Source organism: Helianthus annuus, chromosome 15 (assembly GCF_002127325.2).
Source record: "Helianthus annuus cultivar XRQ/B chromosome 15, HanXRQr2.0-SUNRISE, whole genome shotgun sequence".
Classification (NCBI taxonomy): Eukaryota; Viridiplantae; Streptophyta; class Magnoliopsida; order Asterales; family Asteraceae; genus Helianthus; species Helianthus annuus.
In genome coordinates, this window is record NC_035447.2 from 128,639,415 (window position 1) to 128,665,247 (window position 25,833).

A 25,833-nucleotide genomic window follows, 5' to 3' on the forward strand; every position below is an offset into this window, starting at 1 on the left:
GGTCGTGTTCGAAAGTCTAAGCGGGTGTTTAGTCCGCTTGACTTACGACTCTATACAAGCACTAATCTAAAAAGTGACGAGCTAAACATGCTAGAACATGTTTAGTTAAGTTAGAAAACAGGTTTTGATATCAAAACAAACGGTTTTGATATCCTAGAGTAGTCTGGTTACAAAATACGCGTAAATGCGCATTTTGGCCGAAACTACAACTCGTCACTGAGCCTAGATAACGTGGTAATCAGTAGGTATAGTCACTAGGGACTATAACCATCATGATTACGCTCACGTTATGAAGTTTAAACGAACTTCACATTGACCATAAACTGGTCAAAGCAGAAAGTCAATCGCAGTTTGACTTTTAAGATAGAAACGAATGAAAAGAACGAAAGAATACATACAGAAGGTCCCCGCAAGCTCTTGATCCGATTTACTCTCAGGTATGAAGTATAAACTTCAACTTAGAGAGCCAAAATCAGATTCAAGTGTGCTTTGGGAGGAAGTGAGGGTGGGTATTTATAGGAATTCAAGAACCGTTAAGATCGTTCATCGAAAACTGAGCTTTGATCTGGACCTTACATGTGTGCCCATGGTATTCTAAAACCATGGGAGCCCCTAATATAAGTCATAATGGACTAGGTTCATTGAATACCAGCCCATGGTTTTGCAAAACCATGGGTTAAAACTATCAATACTTCAAAATGGACTAGGTTCATTGAATCTGGTCAGAAATTTCAAAAATGGTCTCTACACTTGTAAAACTTGATTTTTTTTTGCACTTTTAAGCCTCGTTAACCCCATTTCAGGGCTCTAAAATAAAAGTTAAAGTATTGGGAACTCAAAACATGCTCAAAAATATCTCGGATGTCGGTTCGTTTGGTCGTACGGTCGCGTTATTCGCTTAATTACGACGGAAGTCGTAACGAACGCAAAAACGATCCAAATCAATCGACGAATGGATTTTTATCATGCCAAAAACTAAAACATAATATTTTAATGATTACATGAATTTTTGGATGTCTGGATATATTCAGAACATAAAATATGCGCGTAAATGCAAACTTGTGCACTTTTTGACGCTTTTAGTCCCTATTGATCAATAAAGTTTATTTTAGCATACCGAACCCCTCAAAGCCTATTTCTATGCTATGTAAAGGTTATATAGGGTATGTTTAATTTAAGATCAAGTTCCCGAATGTTCGTTACTATACAAATCGGTATAGTTTCGTAGTTTGACACAAATAGTCCCTGCGATCGAACAAACTTGATTTCAACACACCAAACCATCCAAAACTTATTTCTAAGTTATGTGGAGGTTATTTAAGGAATGTTAAGCCTATTTCACTATTCCGGAGTGTTTGTTGCATTAAACCGGTTATATTTACGCATCAGTGCGCGTATAACCAAAAACATATATACACATAATAACACCAAACACATATATACACATAATAACACCAAAACACATATAATAACACCAAAGCACATTGTTTTATTAATAATCAACATTGTTTTACATCATACAACGATTATAGAACACAGTTGTCACACCTGAGCTTTATCAGAACCACACTTGAACACCACACTTTTGATTTCTTCTTTGCTGAATGGGACGGTCAAAGATGCCACGTCGACTTCCGATAAACACCTCACGTTCTAGCATATGAGCTTAGGCCTATCTTTAACTTTTTCTTTGAAAGCCCTTCTAAAGAACCCTAATATCTCTTTTTTTATGAGAGCAGGTTTAGTCGTCCAAACATCGTCGATCATAAGACCTGGGATATTACTGAAAGCCCGTCTACTTTTAGTGTAACCATGAAAGAAAGCAGTATTCTCGTCCCCTTCCAAATCCCATCTCGCTCTAGCTTTTTGTTTAATGTCTTTAATTTTGTAACCTTCGAGCTCGTTTAAGTCTTTTAGGCATTCCATTTTGGTCCACTCTTCCTCTTCAGATAATTCTCTTTCTTCCCCCACACTTTCTAGATCTTCTAATTCCTCTTTATGAGACATCTCCATGTCCCCTTCCTTGGATAAAACCTCTTTTTTCCAAGTAGATATCACCTCTCTAATCCTCTTTAATTTTTTCATTAATACCTCGTTCGACTCCCCAACCACAGAAAAATTTGAGATCGCCTTATGGACCACCTCATCGAAATCCTTTTTTTCCAAGCAAGAGTTAAAATATCTGAATGGCTTGGGACCAAAGTTTTTGTCCGATGATGTCAGAACTAGAGGGGAATGGTCCGAGAACAGTCTCGGTATCGCCCGAAGGCAGGCCCCCGGCCACTCAGAAATGAACTCTTGACAAACCAAAACTCTATCAATCTTACTAAGCTTATTTCCATTATCTATAAGGTAAGTGAATTTTTTTCCTTTCATTTCATATTCTCTTAGCCCATTTTCAGAAATAAAGTTATTAAAAAAAAGAAGCACATTTTTTGTTAAAAAAATAATTTCTTCTTTCTCCCGGACAACGCACCGCATTAAAATCACCCAAGAACACCCACCAACCCGGGTGACTCCCTATCAACCCTCCAAAATCCTCCTAAAGGGCCTTTTTATGCAGAATTTTTTGAGGGGCATACAAGTTAACAATATTAACGACTTGATTTCTACCCTTTAAAGTCCCCATAGTAATTAAAAAATTAGGATGCTTAAAAGAATCATATACCTTAAAGATGCTAGCATCCCACATGCTAACCACTCTACCTAATCTGCCTGCCACCGGAACGTGATCCATCTCGAATTTGCCTGCTCCACAGAACTTCTCGAACTCGATACCTGAAACATCACTGAACTGAATTTCTTGTAAAGCTATGAAGTCAATCCCAATATTACGTTTTAAAAATCTTATCCATCCCGCTTTATTTTCCCCCCTCCCCTAAATCTCTAATATTTAAGGAAAGAAAATTCATTTATCTCCTTTTTAAAGTCCTTATTCCCTAATCGCTTCCTTGATAAGCGTCACATGATTCTTAAGATCAATCGACCCCATAATGCCTCCCATGGCGGATGTGACAATCGTCTCCGAGTCACACTATTCTCCTCCTCCTCCTCCTCATTGGGGTGTAAATTTAGATCATCCACCATCTCCTCCACTCTAACCTTTCTATTACCATTCGAATCATCCTGATGATTTTCGAGACCTCCTCCTACTCCCATATTTATATCCATACTATCTTCCTGATCTTCTGAGTTGATGCTATCCTCTGAATACCGATTATTTTGTTCAAGTCAAGTCAAATGAGTCGTTGTCTCTCCTCCTCTTACTTGGTCTAATGAGCCCACCAGCCTCCTCTATTAAGCTTATGTTTACATTGGGCTTCCTAGTTTTTTTCTACCTTTCCCAGGCCCAAAATCTTTTAGGTTAACATTAAAAGCCCATTGATTTGTGCTGAAGCAAACATCGCCGCCCCCACCATTGTTATTTCTAGAAATTTCACCCTCCCCAATACTGAAGTCACAAAAAAACGGCCTATATGTATCCTTCTCATTTGTCTCTTTTCCACTACTGCAATTAATGTCCCTAGGATTCCCCCTCCCTCATTCAAGTTCATACTAACCCCAAAATCATCTGCCGCCACCGATTGGGATTCTCTAGCCACATAACCGTTGCCAATCTTGGTAACAACATCTTCATTATTACCGGCAGCCTTACCGTCACCTCCTACACCGGCCGATAAAAAAACCCCCTCGGAAAACTTCTCAGCTTCCGGCTCGTTGACACCAACCGGCGCGAGCACGATTGATTCCGGTACTGGTGGGATCGGACCAACCTGACCGAAACCCTCCACCTGTACTCCATCATCATCGCCACCAAGGATATTAGCGGCTGCCGTCACAACATTCTCCAAATGACCACCGTCGCTACCATGGAAGAAGCTTTTTTTCCAACAAACAATCTCCCCCATCTACCCCTTTTGACTGATCATTCTGAACTTCGAAAGACTGTGGTACCCAGTCCTCCTTTTCTTCTTCGACACAAACTCTGAATTTTTTCCCGTCTTTGATGATGATGACCTCCTATTCTATCCTTCTTACCGTGTCCGTGATGATGCCCACACATGTGGAAATAAGAAAATTGTCATCACTTTATCCTTGAGAAGCATGGATGACTCTACCGAAGCTTCTCCCAATCGTGTTGAAAACTTCGTTCCCAGCAAGATGCAGAGGGACACCGTGTATACACAACCATGCTATCCTTTCAAAGGCTATCGCTTGACCTTTCCAAGTCTCCACACTACTGAACCACCCGTAACCAGGAGCCTCTGCCCAGAACATGTCTGCCTCGAAGGTGGTCTCGAACACAATAAGAACGCACAGTCCGCCTATGTACTTAGTAGTCACACCGCCAAGACTAGCTTCCTTTAGCAACACGTTAATTTTCCTGAGCGTCCATACATCCTTCGTCCTCCCAATGACAACTTTCTCATGAAACTCGGCGAACACATCGACAAAATCCGAGACGACGACTTCTTTCGGAGAGCCCACCTTAGGCTGATATCCGACCACCGTGCTGGCGTATGTTTTGGCACTGGACGTGAAGGTGTAAAACCTCCGGTCAACCGTGTTGAACTGTCTACAAGGTTCCTGCGACTTCATCTTTTCCTTATCACCGGAGAACCGCTTGCTCCCACTTTCCATTGTCCGTTCGTTCTCCGCGGAGAATCTTGCCACGTTAATGAAGAGTCGGTGACTACCCATCCACACATTTTTCATCATATACTCCATCTCCTTCGGATCTTTAATCCCTTTGATACTAGCGAATCCGAAACGATATCCATTTTTGTCCCGTTTCCTCGCGATATAAACTCCTTCAACCAAGCCAAAGTCTGATAGGGCCTCCGTAACATCTTTCGAGCTGCACTTCTCTGGAAGTCTTGACACATAATACTACGTTATGCCTCTATGCTCCTTATCTCCCCTATTGACTGCGTCCATGGTGAAAGGCACCGTCCGTTCCAGTCCGTCTGATGGAAGTTCCGGCCATCCCTGACTGCCGGATGGTACTTTTTGTTCAAAGCGGATGAAGAGTCGGTTGGTTTATTGTAAACTTTATTAACTCTTAGTTTTATGGCTCGTCATTTTCATTATCAAAAAAATGATTATGTGCTAATCATTGTAAACTGTATTAACTCTAGCTTGTATGGGTTTATTATTGTAAACTTTATTTATTTTTTTTTGAACGGTTATTGTAAACTTTATTAACTCTAACTTCTATGGTTTATTTATAGGTGCACTTAATTATAAAAAGAAAGAGTGTGGTGATTCTACCAAGATTAGTACGACAAGATTGATATTCAATATCAAACTTAGTGTAACAAAAAGAGGTGATCACTAACTTCTTAGTAAGATGTTGTAATAGTTATCTCTTCTGATTTAGAGAGAGTACTATGGGAGGCAAACTCCCAGTTGAATATCAAGAAGTAAACGATAGGTGGAATTTTAAAATCTACAAGAAGCACTATACATCTAGTGTTGTCTTATCTATTTTTGTGTTCACTTACTTGGCAATTTTATAACATCTCCAAAACTTAAACAAAAATTGTTTACAAATGATTAACTAATCAACTCAAAGATTCTTATGTAGGATATAAATGCATTATTTTAGGTTTAAAAGTGAGTTGAAGAGAATATTGGAAAAGGAGTTTACAAATATTTGGATTTGTTTTACGTATGTATGTTGTTTAAAAAAAAAATAGAACAATTTACTAACGATTTGAGGTCGTACGAGTATCTTAGCGTCTCATATTTATTCCACGTTTTGGCTCTCCGACATTGGATATGTTCACTAGGTTACTTTTCAAATCTAGTTGTACTTTTGACATATATTATCACGTTATTGACATCACATAAACATGAACGTGGACTTGGTATAATTACATGTGATAATATCATTTGAAATTGTACTCATTAATCACAAGGTCTATTACTTGACATAGTAGTATGACATGCATGACATATATTTCTATTAAAATATAACGATTGTTAGTTTTGAATTCTAACTATTTTTAATTAAAAATTGTCTGAAATTTAATAATTTATATCTAGTTGGTAAACGAACAACAAGTTTTGCCGCTACCCCTTTTTGAATAGCAAAACTAAGCCTTTTAAAAACTACGTCCATAGATCTCGGGGTCATAACATTACTATGCATGACCCTTTGAATTCGACTAACTAGGTCCACAACCTCTGGCGCCAGAAAACCAAAAGTATCAAAAGCAAATGGGATAAACACGTGTTGGTTGTCAATGCACGCTTTCTCATGCTTGATCACTTTACCCGAAGCAGCCTTTAAAGCAGCATGACCCACTGTGAAAGCACTACTCCCTAAGCCCACAAGCGGGAAAACCCCTGTTAAATCCACGCAGGCGTGTTTTCCTCCTACCCATCCAAAGACCAGAATGTCGGTTGGTCGAAGGGTAGATCTCCCTTCCAACGGGTCTGTTAAAAAATTAACGGGTGCCTCTTTCTTAGCAGAAATACCAGCGTATCTGAATATGTCAAAAAGAACATCACTAACCAAATCATGTCGCTATTTGAACCCTAGGAGCTCTCTACAATGAAACTATTTGTAATAAAAACAAAATGAAAGTAATTAATTTCATTGGTACAATTTATTTGGTCGGAGGTAACTCGTGAGGTTCACACATTACTTCATGGCGTACGTATTTACATGTATATAGTTTGCATTATTAAGTATCGATATTATATTTATATACACATGTTACATACAAACATTAACTTATATACAAACTAGTTCGTCCATTTCTCTCTCACGCACGCTCTCTCTTTCAGAAGGCGATTGCAGAGAACACTGGATACTGTGAAAGACAAACAGATAGATAGGAAAGGGAAGACACATAGACAAATAAAGAGAAAAAACGACAGTCACGTCATAGACTGTATATATCTTTTACATATTCTAAGACTTCACCGTTTCTGGATTATTCCTTTTGTTAAATAACTCAACTCGATTTCTGCAAAGCATCAGAAGACACTCGTACGATTCTTTTTATATTACCCTTTTTTGTTGTTTTTATGTCTTCAACAATAATTTTGTATCTGGATTTTATACAAACCGATCTATGTATGTGTGCAGTAATGATATTGAAGTTTTAAAACACCATATTCTCAAGATCAATAGAAGAAAAATCGGATCGGATGCAAGGTTTTGAGCTACCGCCTGCCTCGCTGGTGGGATTAGAAGATGCGGGAACCAGTGGGATGTTGTCCGAGATGTTTAATTTCTCGACTGGAGGCGTGAGTACCGGATCGGTACAAAACCAAATGAACTACCAAAAAGAAGACTTGAATGTGGATGCTGGAGATTGGTATGGTAACACTGCTCAAGCCATGCAACTTTTTGTGATGAACCCATCACAAGAATCTCCTTCCTCTCAATCTTCTTCTCACCATCACCATAATATTCTTTCAAGTTCTTCATCAACACATCACATGTCCTCGCAATTCCCATGGGTACCTCCTGGTGGTGGACAAAGCCATGGGCTTTCTTTATCTTTATCTTCTACTTTGCAACACTTGGAAGCAGCTAAGGTTGAGGAGTTAAGAATAGGTGATGATCCAGCAACTGGGATGTTGTGTTTTAATCAAAGAGGCGGTGGTGGAAGCGATCCGTATCAGAATATGCAATTGATGAGTCCAACACAACATCCAATTCATGTCGGGTATGGATCGTCTTCTACTTTAGGTGTAGTGAAAGCATTGAGGACATCTAGATATGTGAAGGCAGCTCAAGAACTGCTGGAAGAGTTTTGTAGCATTGGAAGAGGTGAATTGAAGATAAACAAGTCCAAATCGAAACGTGACACGAATCTAAATCCGAGTAACAGTGACGAAGGCGGTGGTGGTGCATCTTCGACTTCGATTACGGATCTCAGTCCTTTGTCATCTGCTGAAAGAATTGAACATCAAAGGCGGAAAACTAAACTATTAGCCATGCTTGATGAGGCAAGTCAATCTCTCTCTCTCTCTCTCTCTCTCTCTCTCTCTATCTAAAGAGTTCTTGGAATCAATAATTGAACATAGATGTTAAAGTTCTTGTAACCAGATCAATTAGGACTCAAAATAGAGATCCTTGATTAAAAATCTTGACATGCCATTAGAGAAATTTTCTTGAAAATTGTTATAGTTCAATTATGTAATACCTATCACTACTATGTAGTTAGGGGTACAATTTAATTTGGTAAAAATCTTGGCATGCTAACATAGAAATTTTCTCCTCCATTCATCTACGCACTTAGAGCATCTCCAATAAGGAGTCCCAAGAAACGTGCGCTGTCACATCAGAAAAACATGAATTCGTCATCTGTAATAAAGAAATTAGGTAGAGGACTAGAGTTTTAACTTTAGCTATTATATGCTCATATATTTTCCAAGAAATTGCTTTAAACTTTAGATAGGGAAGTAGTTTTCATCACCTTACGATGTCTTGACGTGTTTGAAGAATGATTAGTTTGTTCAAATGTCTTAGAATATTAAATCTTGTTAATTTATTATACCATTAACATCATATCACCAACAGTTAATTAGTTGTGTATGTATATAAAACATATTTTGGTTGTCATTATAAGAATTTTCAAATCTCTAGAAAAGAACGATTATTTTTATCAATTATCATATGAAATTTATGATGTACAATGAGACATCAAAAAAACATGTGTTGGGCATTTAAAGTCTGTAAATGTGTTGTTTGCTAGAGTTATCATAACATGTTTTCGGTTAAAATATCAAAATGAAAACTAGGTGGATCGGAGATACAATCACTACTGCGAACAAATGCAAATAGTGGTAAATTCATTCGACATGGTATTGGGTTTAGGGGCTGCTGTTCCATACACAGCATTAGCGCGAAAGGCCATGTCTCGCCATTTTCGGTGTTTAAAGGATGCAATAGCAGCCCAATTGAAGCACATCTGTGGGTTATTGGGTGAAAAAGATGTGGCTACTTCTGGGGTGACCAAAGGAGAGACACCAAGGCTTAAATTGTTGGAACAAAGCCTAAGACAACAAAAGGCATTCCATCAAATGGGGATGATGGAACCAGAAGCATGGAGACCTCAACGAGGCTTACCCGAACGATCGGTTAATATATTGAGATCATGGCTTTTCGAGCATTTTCTACACCCGTAAGTCTCTTATTCTCCCTTTTCCTAATGATATATGGTTATAAAAATTGAGTCTTGATGAATCATTATTACTAAAGATTGGTAAAATATTTTTTTGATGCCTTCCATTCACACTAATGTTGATATTTATACAGTTACAATCATTGACTTGTCCTATTCTATGTATAGCAACGATTTGGAAATAAAAAATAGTTACAATCATTGACTTCTCCTACTCTATGTATAGCAACGATTCGGAAATCAAAACAATATAATTAGGAGATAATGAATACAAATATAATATATACTAATATACCCTCGCAGTCGAAGCAGGAGGTTGTCGGATGTTGAGACTGGCCCGAAAGTCTTCGAATAACACCCGTGGAAGGCCTTTCGTGAAAATATCCGCTATTTGGTATCGGGAGGGTACATGGAGAACTCGAACCTGACCTCGTGCTACTTTTTCTCGAACAAAATGAATATCCATTTCGACGTGCTTTGTTCGTTGATGTTGGACGGGATTACCAGAGAGATAGATGGCACTTACATTGTCGCAATAGACCAATGTAGCGTATACAGGTGGTTTGTGTAGCTCTAATAATAGGTTACGAAGCCAACATACTTCAGAGACAACGTTAGCAACCCCGCGGTATTCAGCTTCGGCACTGGAGCGCGATAAAACAGGTTGTCGTTTAGATGACCAAGATAGTAAATTGTCGCCCATAAACACACAATAGCCGGAAGTTGAACGACGCGTGTCGGGGCATCCTCCCCAATCCGCGTCTGTGTAGGATAGAAGTGAGGAAGACACTGTTGGGGATATTGTTAGGCCATAGTCAATTGTTCCCTTTATGTAACGCAAGATACGTTTAAGAGCATTCATATGAGAGGTTCGAGGTGCGTGCATGTGCATGCACACCTGTTGGACCGCATAGGTGATATCGGGACGAGTGAACGTTAAATATTGTAGAGCACCAGCTAGTTGACGATATTCGGTGCCGTCGGAAAGAAGAGTGCCATCGGTTGAGCTAAGCTTGTGCTTTGTATCGACAGGCGTAATAGTGGGATTGCACGTGGTCATCTTGGCGCGTTCAAGAATGTCAAGAGCATAAGTATGCTGAGATAAAAACAAAGAGTTCCCATGTCTAGTAACAGCGATCCCGAGAAAGAAACTTAAAGGACCGAGATCCTTCATTGCGAACTCAGCGGATAGCGATCTCATGAAATGATGTCGCAGACGGTCCGTGGATGTCACCAAGATGATGTCATCGACATATAGTAGAAGATATGCGATGTCAATACCCTTTTTGTAAATAAATAGAGAGTGATCAGACTTACTATGTTGAAAACCCATATGAGATACGTAGTCCGCGAAACGTTGATACCATGCTCGGGGCGCCTGCTTTAAACCGTATAATGATTTCTTTAACAAGCAAACATGGTCGGGATAACGTTTGTCTCGAAAGCCAAAAGGTTGGTGCATATAGACCGTCTCTTGAAGATTACCATGAAGAAAGGCGTTTTTCACATCAAGTTGGTGTATCGGCCAAGCATTAGAAACTGCCAAGGTTAGGACTGTTCGTATCGTCGCGGGTTTAACAACCGGACTGAAGGTTTCACCACAATCGACCCCAACTTGTTGGGAGCGACCATCACACACTAGTCTCGCCTTGTACCGTTCTAAATGGCCATTTGAGTTCTTTTTGTGACGAAAAATCCACATGCTTCGAACAATGTTCATGTTTGGATGTTTCGGAACCAAAACCCAAGTCCTATTTTCAATAAGGGCTTTGTATTCGTCGTGCATGGCCGCATTCCAATCCTTGTTATTAAGGGCATCGATGGGGTTACGTGGAAGGGGAGAGATAGATGTGGAACAGTTTAGGTTGAGAACGTGTTTGGGTTTAGATATACCGGACATACTTCGAGTGTGTATGGTTCGTTGATTGTTAATTAAGGGAGCTATAGGTATTTGGTGTTGAGCTTGGAGAGGTGCAGGTGATGAAGAAGAGGCAATGGGGTCTGCTGTAGGAGGTGCAGAGGAGGAGGTGGATGTAGTGTGGGAGTGATTTGTTGGGTCATTGGGTGAAGTGGGTGAGATATTTGTTTGGGACGAGCATTGATGCTGTTGGGCCGCGGTTGGAGGAGCCATGGGAGTAGGGTCCGGGCTTGGACGCTGTTGGACCTGAGTTGGAACTGAGGTGTGGGTTTGGGTTGGAGCTGAGGTAGGGGAAGGAATGGGTGGGCCTTGGGATTGGGCTGATTGAGGAGAGGGTGGTGGGCTTTGGGTCTGATTAAATGTGGAAGGTTCAGGTGGGGTTGTATGTGAGTTACCATCCCATAATAATGGGTGTGGATCTGATGAAAGAAAATGATAAGTTTGTGAGTTTGGTTGATGAGATTTGGTGAATGGGAAGGATGTTTCGTCAAAAATGACGTGACGCGAGATAAATATTCTACGGGTGGAGGGGTCATAACACTTGCACCCTCTATGGTTAGAAGGATATCCTAGGAAGATGCAAGGTGTAGACCGTGGTTGTAATTTATTAATAGTAGTGGATGGGAAAAGCGGGAAGCACAGACAACCGAAAACGCGTAGATGTGAGTAAGTGGGCTTACGTTGGAAAAGAATAGAAGTGGGAGTTTGGTTTTGCAAGACTTTGGTAGGAATGATATTATGAAGATAGGTGGCATGTTGCAAGGCATGATGCCAGAAATGATTGGGAGTGGAGGAGTGAGCGAGAAGCGTACGAACAATATTATTAATAGAACGGATTTTTCTTTCCGCCTTGCCATTTTGGGATGATGTATGCGGACAAGAGAATCGAAAAGAGATGCCACGGTCGTTGCAAAATTTATGAAAATTGTTATTGTCATACTCTTTACCATTATCGCATTGAATTGATTTAATAGAGTAGTGGAAATGTGTTTTAATAAAAATGTAGAATTGTTGAAAGATTGGAAAAACTTGAGACTTGTGTCCAATTGGAAAAGTCCACAGAAAGTTTGTTTTATCATCAAGAAATAAAATATAGTACTTGTGTCCACTTGAACTTGGTATTGGTGATGTCCATAAGTCCGTATGCAAAATATCAAATGGCAAATATGTGTAATTGCTAGATTCATTGAAAGGCAAACGGATATGTTTTCCAAGAACACAAGACGAACAAACATTCGACAATGGTTTATTTGAGACAGAAGGTAAACTAGATTGCAAAAGTTTAAAAATAGATCGCCCGGGATGTCCGAGGCGTTGATGCCAAATGTCTTGAGAGATGGATGTCAAGGCAGTTGGACTCTTTATTGAAGAACCGGAATTGAGAGTGAGCGGGTACAAGTCTCCCGTGCTATCACATCGGAGGATAGGTGTCCGCGTCCGGTAGTCCTTCACAACAAAACCATAAGGATCAAATTCCACAGACACATTATTATCACGTGTTAAACGACGTACAGATATCAAATTGGTAATAAGGTTAGGTACGTGAAGAACATGATTTAATTTTAAGGGTGGAAAAGGTGGAGGTAGAGTTCGATGCCCCATACCAAGGATTGGTAATTTTGATCCATTTCCGACAATTACGTGTTTAAGAGGCCCACTATTAAAATAGGATGAGAGAATACCTGAGTTGTTGGTCATGTGTCCCGTGGCCCCGGTGTCGAAGATCCCTTGTGGTTCAGATGAGTTGAGAGACAATGCATGGAGTGCTTGTTCGACATCGGTAGGTGCGTATGATAGCTCAGAAGTTGCATAGGCCTGGTGGTTTTGTGGGCGTGGGCCTAAGAGCCCTTGTCCAGTGTATGGGCCTTGTTGTGGGCGCATAGGGGTTGCTGGATACGGGCATGGTGGATAAGGCCATTGAGAATTTTGTAGTGGGCCGGAGGCTTGTGGGCCGTAGGAAGAAGTGGGCCAGGCTTGAGTGTTTGGGACGTGAGATCCGCCCTTAGAGCCAGAACCTCTGCCATATGACTGAGTTGAGCCGTCGTTGCGTCCACGGTTGCCGCCCCGTCCGCGGCCACCACGGCCTCTTCCACGGCCGCGATTTGACTGAGTGCGGTACTCACCGTTTGGGCGAGGTTGATGAACGTGCAATGCCGATCCAGAACTAGCGGCTTCATAGTGGGCCTGATTGGCCTTCCGAGATTCCTCCATGCACAAGCGCGATCTTACTTCATAGAAACCGGGAAGAGGTTTAATCTGCTGGATTATCATAGCAATCCCATCATAAGCAGAGGTTAAACCACCGATTAATTGAAGCACGATTCGCTGATTTGTGACAGGAGCACCAACGTTTGAGAGTTGATCGGCTAGCATTTTGACCGCTTGACAATAAGCGGACATGTTGGGGTAATTTTCGAGTCGAGTGGTGACAAGCTTATGCTCTAAGAAAAGAGCCCTTTCATTCTTGTTATCTTGAAAGATGTCCTGAAGAGAGGTCCAAGCTTCGAGTGCGGTTGCGTTGGTTTTTAGGATGGTGTGGAGAAGATCATTGGATATAGTACTATATATCCATTGGAGGACAATAGCATCCAGACGATACCAGAGATCAATATCGTCTTGAGAAACGACTTTGGGTTTCGGTGTGGCATCTTTTTCCTTATCGGAAGAGTTTGTTTGGGTTTCGGAAAGGGTGGGAGGTTGGACAGAGGCGTCTATGTGATCATAGACTAAAAAAGCTCTACAATGAATCTTGAACAACTCAGCCCATGAGTTATACTGGCCGCTCTCCATTTCGAGTGTGAAAGGAACAAAGTTCCGAATGTTTGTCACCATTAGAGCAGGGTGGTTCTTGTTTTCCATTGGAAAAAAAAAGGTTGAAAGAAAAGAAACTGGAAGTGGAGGGAGGCTACGATGAGAATTAGAGATATCAGAGAAGAAGGGGCTCTGATACCATAAAGATTGGTAAAATATTTTTTTGATGCCTTCCATTCACACTAATGTTGATATTTATACAGTTACAATCATTGACTTGTCCTATTCTATGTATAGCAACGATTTGGAAATAAAAAATAGTTACAATCATTGACTTCTCCTACTCTATGTATAGCAACGATTCGGAAATCAAAACAATATAATTAGGAGATAATGAATACAAATATAATATATACTAATAATTACAAGAAAAAGAAATTGTGATGGTGGGAATTAATATTTTAAAGAAATTAGATTTTATTTATATAAACTATGACTTATTGGCTAATAATTCAATTTAACTAATGCCACTCGTATTTTTCATTTCCGTTATCAATCACAATCCTACTTGCATAATCATCATAAATTAATACTCAATTTACATTTGATTTCCACTCGGCTGCGCTCATATTTAGCTCACAAGGAATGCACATGTCCTCATTTCATATGAGCGGAATCGAGTTGAAATCTATGATTATTATGCGAGTGAGCTTGCCTTATCAACGAAAGTGAAATATATGAGTGTTCAGTGGTCGAATTGTGAGAATGTGAGAATGATAATAATCATACTTTGGATAATAAAATTCAATTTAAAAAGTTAATGATGAAGTCATGGATAAGAAGAGTGTGCTTTAAACAATGCTAGGGATCTGTGTGTGTCGGGTAAACTTTATGATTGAGAGCGATTAAAGAAATAAAGATAGAAAAGCAGGAGTATTTGTGGTGCAGGCTGATGTTGCCTACCCAACGATAAAGCTGATAAAGTGGTTCTTTCATAATATGCATTAGTCGATTATTCTTTCTTTTAAGTTTTAACCTCGTAAACCTGTTGTATTGTGTAAAAACATTAATTTTCAACACATGTAAGTTAATGATTGGGCCAAAAAGTTTTTGAAGGGAAAGATGCTGCAAGACGAAAGAATCTGTCGTTTTGATTGATTTGGTGGTCAATTCAGAAGGTTTCTTACACTAAAAATTACAACAAGATAGCGACAAACTATTTAAGGGTTAGTCAATATAGGGGTGTAGAATTGTAGAAGATAGTTTAAAATGAGCAAGTTTAAAAGAGCCCAAACAATAAATAACCCGTTTAATAAACATTTATAAGTAGGCTCATAAACCAAAAGAACCTATTACTTAGTTTTTGTTTATTACATTAAATTTGTATACATAATAACTGATTATATAAAAAAATTATGATTCAAGTAACTACATAATATATTTAGTTTTACATATAAGGCCACACAGGGTGGTCCGTTATACCATCACGATCACGCGTTAAAAACGAACGGAACACCGCCGCCGGCACCAAATCAACGCGTTATTTTTTGAACGCGTTATTTTCATCACGCGTTAGAAAATTTTGAGTGCTGAGAGTTGATTGGATAAGGCTCTGATCTGCATGTATTTGGATAAGGCTTGCATGTATTTGGATAACACGTGTACATTCACTTGAATATGTATTTGATAAAATTACCACGGTGACCGCCCCTCCTACATTTCTATCACTAGTGATAGAAATTTGGTTGATGACATGGCATGATTTTATTGGACAATGGGAGTGATAGAATCTAATACTAGTGAACCACCTCTACTCACCTAAAAACTGTACATATAAATGTCTATAAGTTAATCATCAATAATATAATAAACGGGCCAATCTCAAGTTTTAATAATAGAGCTCGAAGCGAGCTAAGTTGAGCTCTTGTAAATTAAATGAGCGGAGCTAGACTTGCTTGTTTACACCATAATCACTTAGATTAAACAATGCTAAAGTGGTAAATATATATGTAAATAAAACAGTTTAAGTGTTATGAGGTACAATTACTGACAAATGATACCTGACAGAATCTAATGAAGAAAAAAAATCTAGAGAGTGATTGTACAAATTTGTCTTATGTCTTGTGTTGACGCAAGATTCTCTAAAAGGGAAAAAGAAAGAGAATTCAGTAATAAATAAACAAATGATTTGTGAACATAATTAGGTTAAATGTATCTAGTAGTATATGAAATGCGTTTTCTTTTAAAGCTTGAAATCATCATTTAAATTGGATAATGTCGTTCTCAGGTATCCTAGCGATGCCGATAAACACCTGTTGTCTCGGCAGACTGGCCTCTCCAGAAACCAGGTTCTCTCTCTCTCTCTCTCTCTCTCTCTCTCTCTCTCTCTCTCTCTCTCTCTCTCTCTCTCTCATATATGCATATATATATAATATATTTAAAGAAAATAATGTCCATATGAGTGTGTTTATTGTGGCTGAGCTTTCATTTTCATTAAACAAACCTCAATAATAATCATATGAAAGGAAAATATACCCAAATAAATAAATAAATAAAAACTAGGGATCAGTTTTATGGAAATTTGACAAGAAAAATGAAGAACAATCAGCTACCCACACCTGCACACTCAGAGAAGCAATAAATAAAACTATGTACATGAAATATAGAAACAGTTGTAGGCCTCCTTTCTCGTGCTTTCGTCTTTAATCATTTTACCTTTGTCCTCTTCCATTGTTGTCATCAACTTTCTCATTCATTTATGTTTTCAATTAATATCATCATCTATGTCATATAGTACAACTAATTAACGCCTGTATGTGTATATATATTTTGGTCTTATTAAGTAAACCTTATAAAATATTTAATGCTTGATTTTTTTTTTTTTTTAACGGCCAACATAATAAACGCCGGGTACTTCGTACGTGGCACCCAATGGCTGAAAGGTTAGCCGCGGCGGCCTCTATTCCCCACGCACGAATCCCCTAGCCCACCAAGCCATCAGTTCAGGGGAAAACCCGACCCTACACCCGCCCGAAGGCACGACAGTGCAGGACTGGTAAAACCCGGTCAGGATTATGAATCGAACCGGTGACCTTTCGGCCAGCGGTCTTCCATCACTTCCCACGACCGCTAAGCTATAAGCCCGGTCTCGTAATTTTGTTAGATGCTTATATTTCAATTATCATCATGCATAATTAAAGTACTAATTTACACCAACAACAATTTGAATGTGGCATATATACCTCCTACACTTTGTAACAAATATTTAGTTTTGTAGTTAGAAAACTTACATTGTTTAATACAACCTTGTTTAACAAGTATATCATGTTAACTCATTATCAGGCTGAGTTCGAGCTCAACTCATTTAATTTATTAACGAGCTGAAAATGTTGAACTTAAGCTCGTCTTGTTAAAAACTCGAGCAAACTCGTTTATAATTTAAAAACTTGAATTTTTTACACATGCTAATAAATATATAGAGAAAGGTTAACATACTTCACGGCTTATCATACTTCACGTAGGAGACGATGGTAACCGTTGGATCAGGGGTATAATCACGCATGGAACATATAATCACGCATGGGAGCACATAATCACGCATGGGAGCACATAATCACGAATGGGATCCAAAATCACGCACGTTATTTTGGTCAAAAAAATAATTACGCATGTTATATATTTCGTGAAGTACGTTAATTGTTGATGCAGATTTTGTGTCCGATGCTTGTCGAATAGATTAGTTTTATTTTATGCTGAAATTGTAATAGTTAGTGAAACGGTCAAACGAACGTGTATAGACCCGCTCGTTTGAAGTGGTCAAACGAGAGGGTTGTTGGTTTGACCATGTGTGTGTTGCTAGACAAAGTATGGTTGTGCTATGATGAGTGTCGAAGGATAAGGCATCGAAGGATTATCAATATCCTTCGATGAGCTCGAAAGATACCCATCGGAGGATGGACCTCGAAGGATATCATTCGATGAGCTCGAAAGATATCCATCGGAGGTTGAAGATGGACCTCGAAGGATATGTGATCTTTCGAGGTATATGTGTATCTTTCGAAGACTGTCTGATCGAAGGATGATGTTTCGACCAGTCAGTCTGATCCTTCGACCTGCAGCCTGTGTTTGGGTATAAGTACCAACACTTTGTCATTTGCAACACAAGTGTGAGAGCACAAGTGTGTGCAAGAGAGTGTGAGGAGGTCTGGGACCTCACCGGGAGAAATCACCACTTGGTTTCTCCCCGGATGTATACTTCTTTGGTATTAGTTCGGTTGTCATGTAACCGGGCCGACTTGTAATGTTTACTACCGGATTAATACAAAGTTTGTTTGTTATCATCTCTCTTATCTCTTCCATCTTTGAACATAAACATAAAATCACGGTTTCGGTCCCGAAACCTGGACCTACAATTGGTATCAGAGCCATGGTGCCCGATTTAGTAAAACTAACCGTTTACTAAGTCACATGTGCTCTAGATCTGTGATTTTTGTGGGTTTTTGTTCAAGATGTAAAAAGGTGAAAATGAGAAAAACCCAGATCTGGACCCGGATATCCAGATCTGTGCTAAACCGGGTGTTGGGTTTTATGTTTTTCTCCTAAATCTTCAAGTTTCCATCATCAAAAACTGTATACAAAGTGTTTTCGTCAGATCTGCAGATGAACAGTCCTCCGTGTTCTTGATGTTCTTGACAGCTTCAAATTTCGAAAGATGTTGTTTGTCCATCGAAAGATTGAACAGTTTTCGAAGGATCAAACAAAATTCAAATTTCAAATTTTCATGCTTCGAAATTTGCGAAAGTTGGTCACCTACCACATCAACTTTTCACCAACCTGTCGTACTTTCTGTCCTTGTGTCAGAACCATCGAAAGATAACTTTCGATCTCGAAAGATCATCCTTCGATCAAGGAGATTCGAAAGATGAACAGGAGTGCTCGAAAGATCATCAGTTCTTCGAAGGATCAAAAAGACTTCGAAGGATCAACTCTGAAGTGTACGAAGGATCAGCCATGTCCAACTTCGAAAGGTGTTCGAAAGATCTGTGACATGTGCTCGAAAGATGCTCGAAAGATATGTGACACGCGCTCGAAAGACTTACGAAAGATCATCTTTCGAAGCTGTCTTGGTGGTTATCTTTCGTTTGATGCAGATGTTTCGAAGGATCCAGATGTTGTGGAATTTTATGAGCTCAGACAGTTTGTTGGGGTTAATCATTTAATTCACTTGGAGTCGGGTCGGGTGTTCGCAAGGATTATTCAAACCGGGCTTCAAAGTTTCAACATCAAAATTCGTACGGGCTTTGGGAACACGCGGGGTGATGCAGCATGATAAACACAAGAGATGATGAAAACTTGATGTTTAAAAAAAATTTGTGGGGTAGTCACGGTTACCAATGCAATGGCAAAAATGGTAACGTGACTATTATGGGCCAAACACAACAGTTCCGCTTGGTGGAGGGAATTGGTGAATATTTGACGACAGTTTCTTTGAAGTGGAAAGAATCTGTTAAGGTTTAGAGATTTTGCCAAAGAAATGGGGGGGATAAAAATATGTTGAATTTCTTCGGTATTTCTTCGGTAAATTTCTAAACGCAATCATAGGTATGCTTAAAGATCAAGACTTGATGCAGTTGTTATAGAATGGAACCCTTATCAAATGCCGGTTGGAGTATTGGAAGATCAGCGGAAGATCGGTCAATTGAGTCCTTTGAGGAAATTGCACAACACTCAAACACGGATGCGCGTACTCTTAGGGGGAAGCTTTATACAATGAGCGTCGAGATACTACTTACCTGGATCATCGGTCAAGGGGGAATTTGTTTACACAGAAGATGATTACTTGACTGAAGATCGATGATTGCAATTGCATTTTCAGCATTCGACAGCAACGGACAAGGGGGAATTTGTTGATGCAGATTTTGTGTCCGATGCTTGTCGAATAGATTAGTTTTATTTTATGCTGAAATTGTAATAGTTAGTGAAACGGTCAAACGAACGTGTATAGACCCGCTCGTTTGAAGTGGTCAAACGAGAGGGTTGTTGGTTTGACCATGTGTGTGTTGCTAGACAAAGTATGGTTGTGCTATGATGAGTGTCGAAGGATAAGGCATCGAAGGATTATCAATATCCTTCGATGAGCTCGAAAGATACCCATCGGAGGATGGACCTCGAAGGATATCATTCGATGAGCTCGAAAGATATCCATCGGAGGTTGAAGATGGACCTCGAAGGATATGTGATCTTTCGAGGTATATGTGTATCTTTCGAAGACTGTCTGATCGAAGGATGATGTTTCGACCAGTCAGTCTGATCCTTCGACCTGCAGCCTGTGTTTGGGTATAAGTACCAACACTTTGTCATTTGCAACACAAGTGTGAGAGCACAAGTGTGTGCAAGAGAGTGTGAGGAGGTCTGGGACCTCACCGGGAGAAATCACCACTTGGTTTCTCCCCGGATGTATACTTCTTTGGTATTAGTTCGGTTGTCATGTAACCGGGCCGACTTGTAATGTTTACTACCGGATTAATACAAAGTTTGTTTGTTATCATCTCTCTTATCTCTTCCATCTTTGAACATAAACATAAAATCACGGTTTCGGTCCCGAAACCTGGACCTACATTAATGTATGTTAAGGCGTGAAGTACATTATACACACTCTCTCTCTCTCTCTCTCTCTATATATATATATATATAATACTTTTAACATTCATAAAATGCAGAACTTATGAACTACAAATTTCATAAACTTTATTTTATATAGATTAAAATTTGGGTTGTAATTTTGAGTTATAACATATTTATATTGATATGGATATTTTGGCTGTAATTTTAATTAGTTATATGAGCGAGCCAACAGTCCAAACGAGTGAGCTTATCTTGTCTCAGCTCATTTACTAACAAGCTGATTTCGAGCTAATTTTTTCGAGCGAACTTCATTCAAGTTTCAAGATTCATTTGAGCTACGAACTTTTTGAACATTGTATTAGGTCATTTATTCTGTATGTTTCATACAAACCCATCAGTTTCTTTTCCTTGAAAACATTGTTAGCTCAATGTTTTTGGCTATATTATCATTTGTCTAATATTTCTGGGTTTATAAAATTATTTGATTTTAGGTTTATAAAATTGTTTCCTTGCCTTTGAAAAATTAAATTGAGAAAAATAAAGTTATTATATTTTTTTATAGAATTTTAGGGCAGATATATGTATATATAATACCTACCTTGTTTTGTTGTTTTCTGATGTAACTTTTGAACCTCATGTTACTTAACACTTAGAATTTCCAAAATTAAAAAAAAAACATAGTTTATTTGAGGCTATAGATCAAGCATTTATTTGACTTTACAATGGATGAAAAAGATTGATTTATATTTTGAAAGGGATATGATAATTTGTACCATGTACACAGCACAACAATTATGTGGTAAACCAAATACTGCATGCAATGAAATACTGCTCACATGAATAATACACAACACAGCAAATAAGAAGTACCCTTTCCTTTATCAGAAGTCAGAACAAAATGACAGTCCATCACAAAGGTCACATTCATTGCACTGCTGTTATAGTCATGATGAAATACAACTATACTATATCTCTTCCCCTTTTGATCATCACAACCCTGTTTATAACAGCTACTTTCATCTCTTCATTCTGTAGTTTTTCACCATCTTAGTAAAACTTATATGCATGCAAAACTATTAGTATGATGTTGAAATTGGGTTCATGTAGATTGAAGATCTGAAGTCAGTGCTAAACTATGGTTCATAAAGATTGACAGAATGGGAAAAAAGAAAAGATAAAGAAGAATATTAAATGTGTTTTAAAATGAAAAGGACCAAGATGTTAGACTTACAAAAATGTTACGGTTTTTCGGTAATTACTCTAAAATAATATTCTAAGTTTACTAGGGATACAAACGAGCCGAACCAATTTGGGCTCGGCTTAATGCTCGAAGTAAATAAATGAGCCAGCGTGGTTGTATTGGGTTTATTTATCTTAACGAGTTAAAATTTGAGCTTGATCGACTCAGCTAATTTGTTTTTTTACGTATATTGATATGTATAAAAACAATAATAATATTTTTAACATGCACCTTCACACATAAAATAATATGATATAATATAACTTCAGGTTATATATGTTAAACATATTAGAATTTGAATTTTAATTTATGCAAGCCAAACGAGCAAGGCAATAAATGAGTAACTTGACTTGGGCTCGACTCGTTTAAAATAAAAGACAATTTCAAAATAGCTTTTGCAAATCAGTCTTGATGCTTATCCGGTGATTTAGTTGGCCGTTCCAAAAAAATCAGCCTCGAGCTGATTTGAGCTTTCTAGGAGCCCATGTTTACCATACTCATTATTTTTATATAATACAGAATAAAGTATTTTCATTTTGCATTGTTTGTAAAAACTACATTTAAATGCACAAAGTGGTATTAGCATGATTGGATTGTTTAACAAGGATGGATGTGTACATGTGTTTGTTTTGCAGGTGTCAAATTGGTTCATAAATGCTAGGGTCAGGTTGTGGAAACCCATGGTAGAAGAAATGTACCAACAAGAAAGCAAAGAAGAAGCTGAAAATCATAATAATGATCATAATGATGATGATCAAGAACAAAAAGATAAAGAAAACCCTAAATATCATAGTTACAAAAATAATACCAATAATAATGACCAAGCTTCTACCACCACCACCACCACAACATCAACACATGCAAAAGGATCCCAAATCAATGACTCTGAAAACGACCCTTCAGTGTTTGCAATCAATGCCCAATATTGTCTCTCAGAAACCCAAGCTGCTAATATGTCCTACTCGTACTCTCATATCTCAAACACAACCGGCGGCATTACCACCGTGGCACCACAACCCTTTGATGGTGACACATGCCAACCCAGCAGCGGGTTCGGCGCTGAATACAGGACCACCGCAGGAGACGATGCTGCTGACATTGGGTCAAGACTTGTAAGATTTGGGACCAATTCTGGTGACGTGTCACTCACTTTAGGGTTACATCACGCCGGAAACCTACCGGAGAAGGCGTCTTTTTTTAGTTAATTTCGGGTGTTTTAAGTTATTATGTAATTGATCATATTATGTTTTTTAGTTGTCGGTCTAATTTTTACTTGATTATTATTATTATACCTTGAATCTCATATGCTTCTTCAGTTTTTTTTTATTTTTATTTTTTTACAATGGCAAAGGTTACATAATCTCAAGATTACACCAAATTACATTTTGTTTACCTCACGGTAGGTATTGAACTTTGGTCTCTCTCTAAAAGGCAAAAAACGTCTACCACCCCACCAAAGTAGTGATGGCTTCTTTAGTTCTTATCTTTAGTTTTCGTAAATGTTAACTTCACCACACGCGATTTAATATTCTTAAATGTTTTTAACTAGTTAGTTATTATTCACGTTTCGTGGGGCTCGAAATATAGATAAAAATAAGAAAATCCAAAAGTAATGATAAAAATCCACTTCGCGACAGAATATTCAAAAATCACGTAAAAGTTATGTTATTGGATACGAAAGCCAAGTTATTAGAACAAAAATTACAGTAAAACGTATATAAAGATAAATATGACGATTGTGCATTATAGCAAGTCGGTTTAAATGTAGATTAAAAAATACCTCACAATAATATATTTAGAGATGAGCACCGAGCAGTTTAAAAACTCTCAACGATTAAAATCATTTAAAACAACCAATCGTTTTAAAAACAACGTTAAAAATCACAAAAACAAACACGTCATAGCGATGTATTTAAATCTCGCAGTTTAAAAAGCTTTTAAAACAACCAGTCGGTTTATAAACAATATTACGAATATTCATGTCGAAAGTAGATAAAAATAACACACGTGAAACGATTATATAAAAAACGAAACCAATAAAAAATCACGTAACAGAAAATTTGTTAAAAACTTAAATGATAGCTAATTAAAGTTCAAATGGTGTAGTGTAAATCAGTTAAATAATAAGAAAGAAAAATATTACTTAATTAAAATTAGAGCATCAATTGTTAAACTTATTAAAGATCAGGAGTATAAACAAAAATAAGGCACTAATAATTTACTATTTATAAGCACTGACAATTGTTGTAATATTAATATTAATATTAATATTAATATTAATATTAATAATAATAATAATAATATTAATTAGTATTAATAATATTAATATTAATATTAATATTAATAATAAGAGTTAATTACATAATTAGTCCATGTGGTTTGTATAAAATAACATACTTAGATATTAATGGTTTAAAATCACCTTCTAGGACATTAACTTTTCATTTTATAATGTTTGGGGGTACTAACTTCTAGGGTATTAACATAGTTAGTCACTGTGGTTTGCACAAAATAAAATACTTAGGTACTAATAGTTTAACAAACAATTAACGTTAATACCTCCAAACGTTACAAAATGAAAAGTTAATACCTAAAACGTAATTTTAGACTATTAGTAGTTAAGTATGTTAGTTTGTGCAAATCAAAGGGAGTAACTATATAAATAGATTAGAACTAGTATATAACAAAACTTTTAATTAAAAAGTATTAAATAGTTAACCATATTTAAAAATATGATATAATTCAAAATACTTATATGTTACTAACTAATATTTAACATATTTGAAGTCATATATCTTATATACATATATGTTGCTAACTAATATGTAACTAGTATTAAGCCCCTCTGCGTTGCGGTGAGGGAATAAACCTTGATAAATAGCACCAATACCACACCATCGTCAGTAACAACTAACACTGAAATTGCGGTGTGTTAATGCGAAGAAATTAGTACAGAAAGTAATAACTAAGATGATTTAAGACCAGCATGTCGTGACGAACCTATCAAACGGGAAAAAATTAGGAGACGTAAAAACGTTGAACCATACATGCACGTTGCGCCATATTTACTCGCAAAATTTAGGACGAAACGTAAAAACGTTGAGCCACACACGCATGTTAACTCACAAAATTTAGAACGAAACGAAAAACGGAAAATTTGAAAATATGAAAGTTTTTGGGTTAAAAATAAACAATAAAATAGTTTGGGGCTAAATAAACAATAAAATAGTTTGGGACTAAATATGAAAGTTTATAGTATTTAATATATTTGAACTCGAATATCTCATAACCTTCCCATATATATATATATATATATATATATATATATATATATATATATATATATATATATATATATATAGGAACATAATCAGGAGAGAACGACAAAAACTTTTTTATACGTAATTATTTTTCGAAAGTTTTTGTAAATAATAGGAGCCTTGGAACTACCAGGAGGTGTAAAATAGGAAGATCCAAACAAAGGTGCACATGCTAATCACATGCCATTTTCCCCCATCCTATTTAAATGACAATAAATTTTTTATACGTGATTATTTTTCAAAAAAAAATTACACCATAAAACTCAGCGTTTTTTTTATCTTTCCAACGAGTATACTATTGATATACTTTTCGGGAAAAAAATTAACTGGGTTTTATGGCGTTTTTCTGAACTGGGTGTTTTATGGCGTTTTAGAGTAGGTTTTCTCATGACGTATTTCTGAACTAGGTGTTTTTATGGCGTTTTAACTAGGTATTTTCATGGCGTTTTTCTGAACTGAGTGTTTTATGGTGTTTTCAACTGAGTTTTTTCATGGCGTTTTTCTGAACTCGGTGTTTTATGGCGTTTTTAACTGGGTATTTTCATGACGTTTTTCTGAATTGGGTGTTTTTATTGGCCTTTTATTTGAACACCCAGTTCATGTGATTGGGTTTTTTTGACAATATTACGTACCCTTTAGTGTAATTTAGCATCAATGTCAATATATTACCCCTTAGTGTATATATGAAGTCGTTGTGGAAGATGATTATTGATGCCATTCATTACTCGAAACGGAAATGGGTTATGTTTCGGTTAACAGCACATACTCTAGTGGTTGGGTCAATATAGTCAAGAAGGTCATAAGATTAAGGTTAATGGCTCTTCCTTTATCCAT

The 25,833-nt window shown here is 37.6% G+C and overlaps 3 protein-coding genes across 3 annotated transcripts; 1 reads left to right on the forward strand and 2 right to left on the reverse strand.

Annotated features, from left to right (window-relative positions):
* Positions 1 to 1,653: 1,653 nt before the first annotated feature.
* LOC110883470 lies at positions 1,654 to 3,159 on the reverse strand. Its single transcript, XM_022131209.1, has 3 exons — positions 2,988 to 3,159; positions 2,669 to 2,811; positions 1,654 to 2,154 (listed from the first exon to the last, which is right to left on the reverse strand). The coding sequence occupies exons 1-3, from the start codon at positions 3,157 to 3,159 to the stop codon at positions 1,654 to 1,656; spliced, it is 816 nt and encodes a 271-aa protein (XP_021986901.1).
* Positions 3,160 to 6,741: 3,582 nt separating this feature from the next.
* On the forward strand, positions 6,742 to 22,998 carry LOC110886768 (BEL1-like homeodomain protein 2). The gene is made up of 5 exons (XM_022134610.2): positions 6,742 to 7,000; positions 7,100 to 7,968; positions 8,764 to 9,146; positions 16,103 to 16,163; positions 22,315 to 22,998. Exons 2-5 carry the CDS (start codon positions 7,162 to 7,164, stop codon positions 22,882 to 22,884), a joined length of 1,821 nt encoding a protein of 606 aa, XP_021990302.1. The 5' UTR covers positions 6,742 to 7,000; positions 7,100 to 7,161; the 3' UTR covers positions 22,885 to 22,998.
* LOC110886769 lies at positions 12,216 to 14,014 on the reverse strand. The gene is made up of 2 exons (XM_022134611.2): positions 12,747 to 14,014; positions 12,216 to 12,510 (listed from the first exon to the last, which is right to left on the reverse strand). Exons 1-2 carry the CDS (start codon positions 13,921 to 13,923, stop codon positions 12,476 to 12,478), a joined length of 1,212 nt encoding a protein of 403 aa, XP_021990303.2. The 5' UTR covers positions 13,924 to 14,014; the 3' UTR covers positions 12,216 to 12,475.
* Positions 22,999 to 25,833: the final 2,835 nt, after the last annotated feature.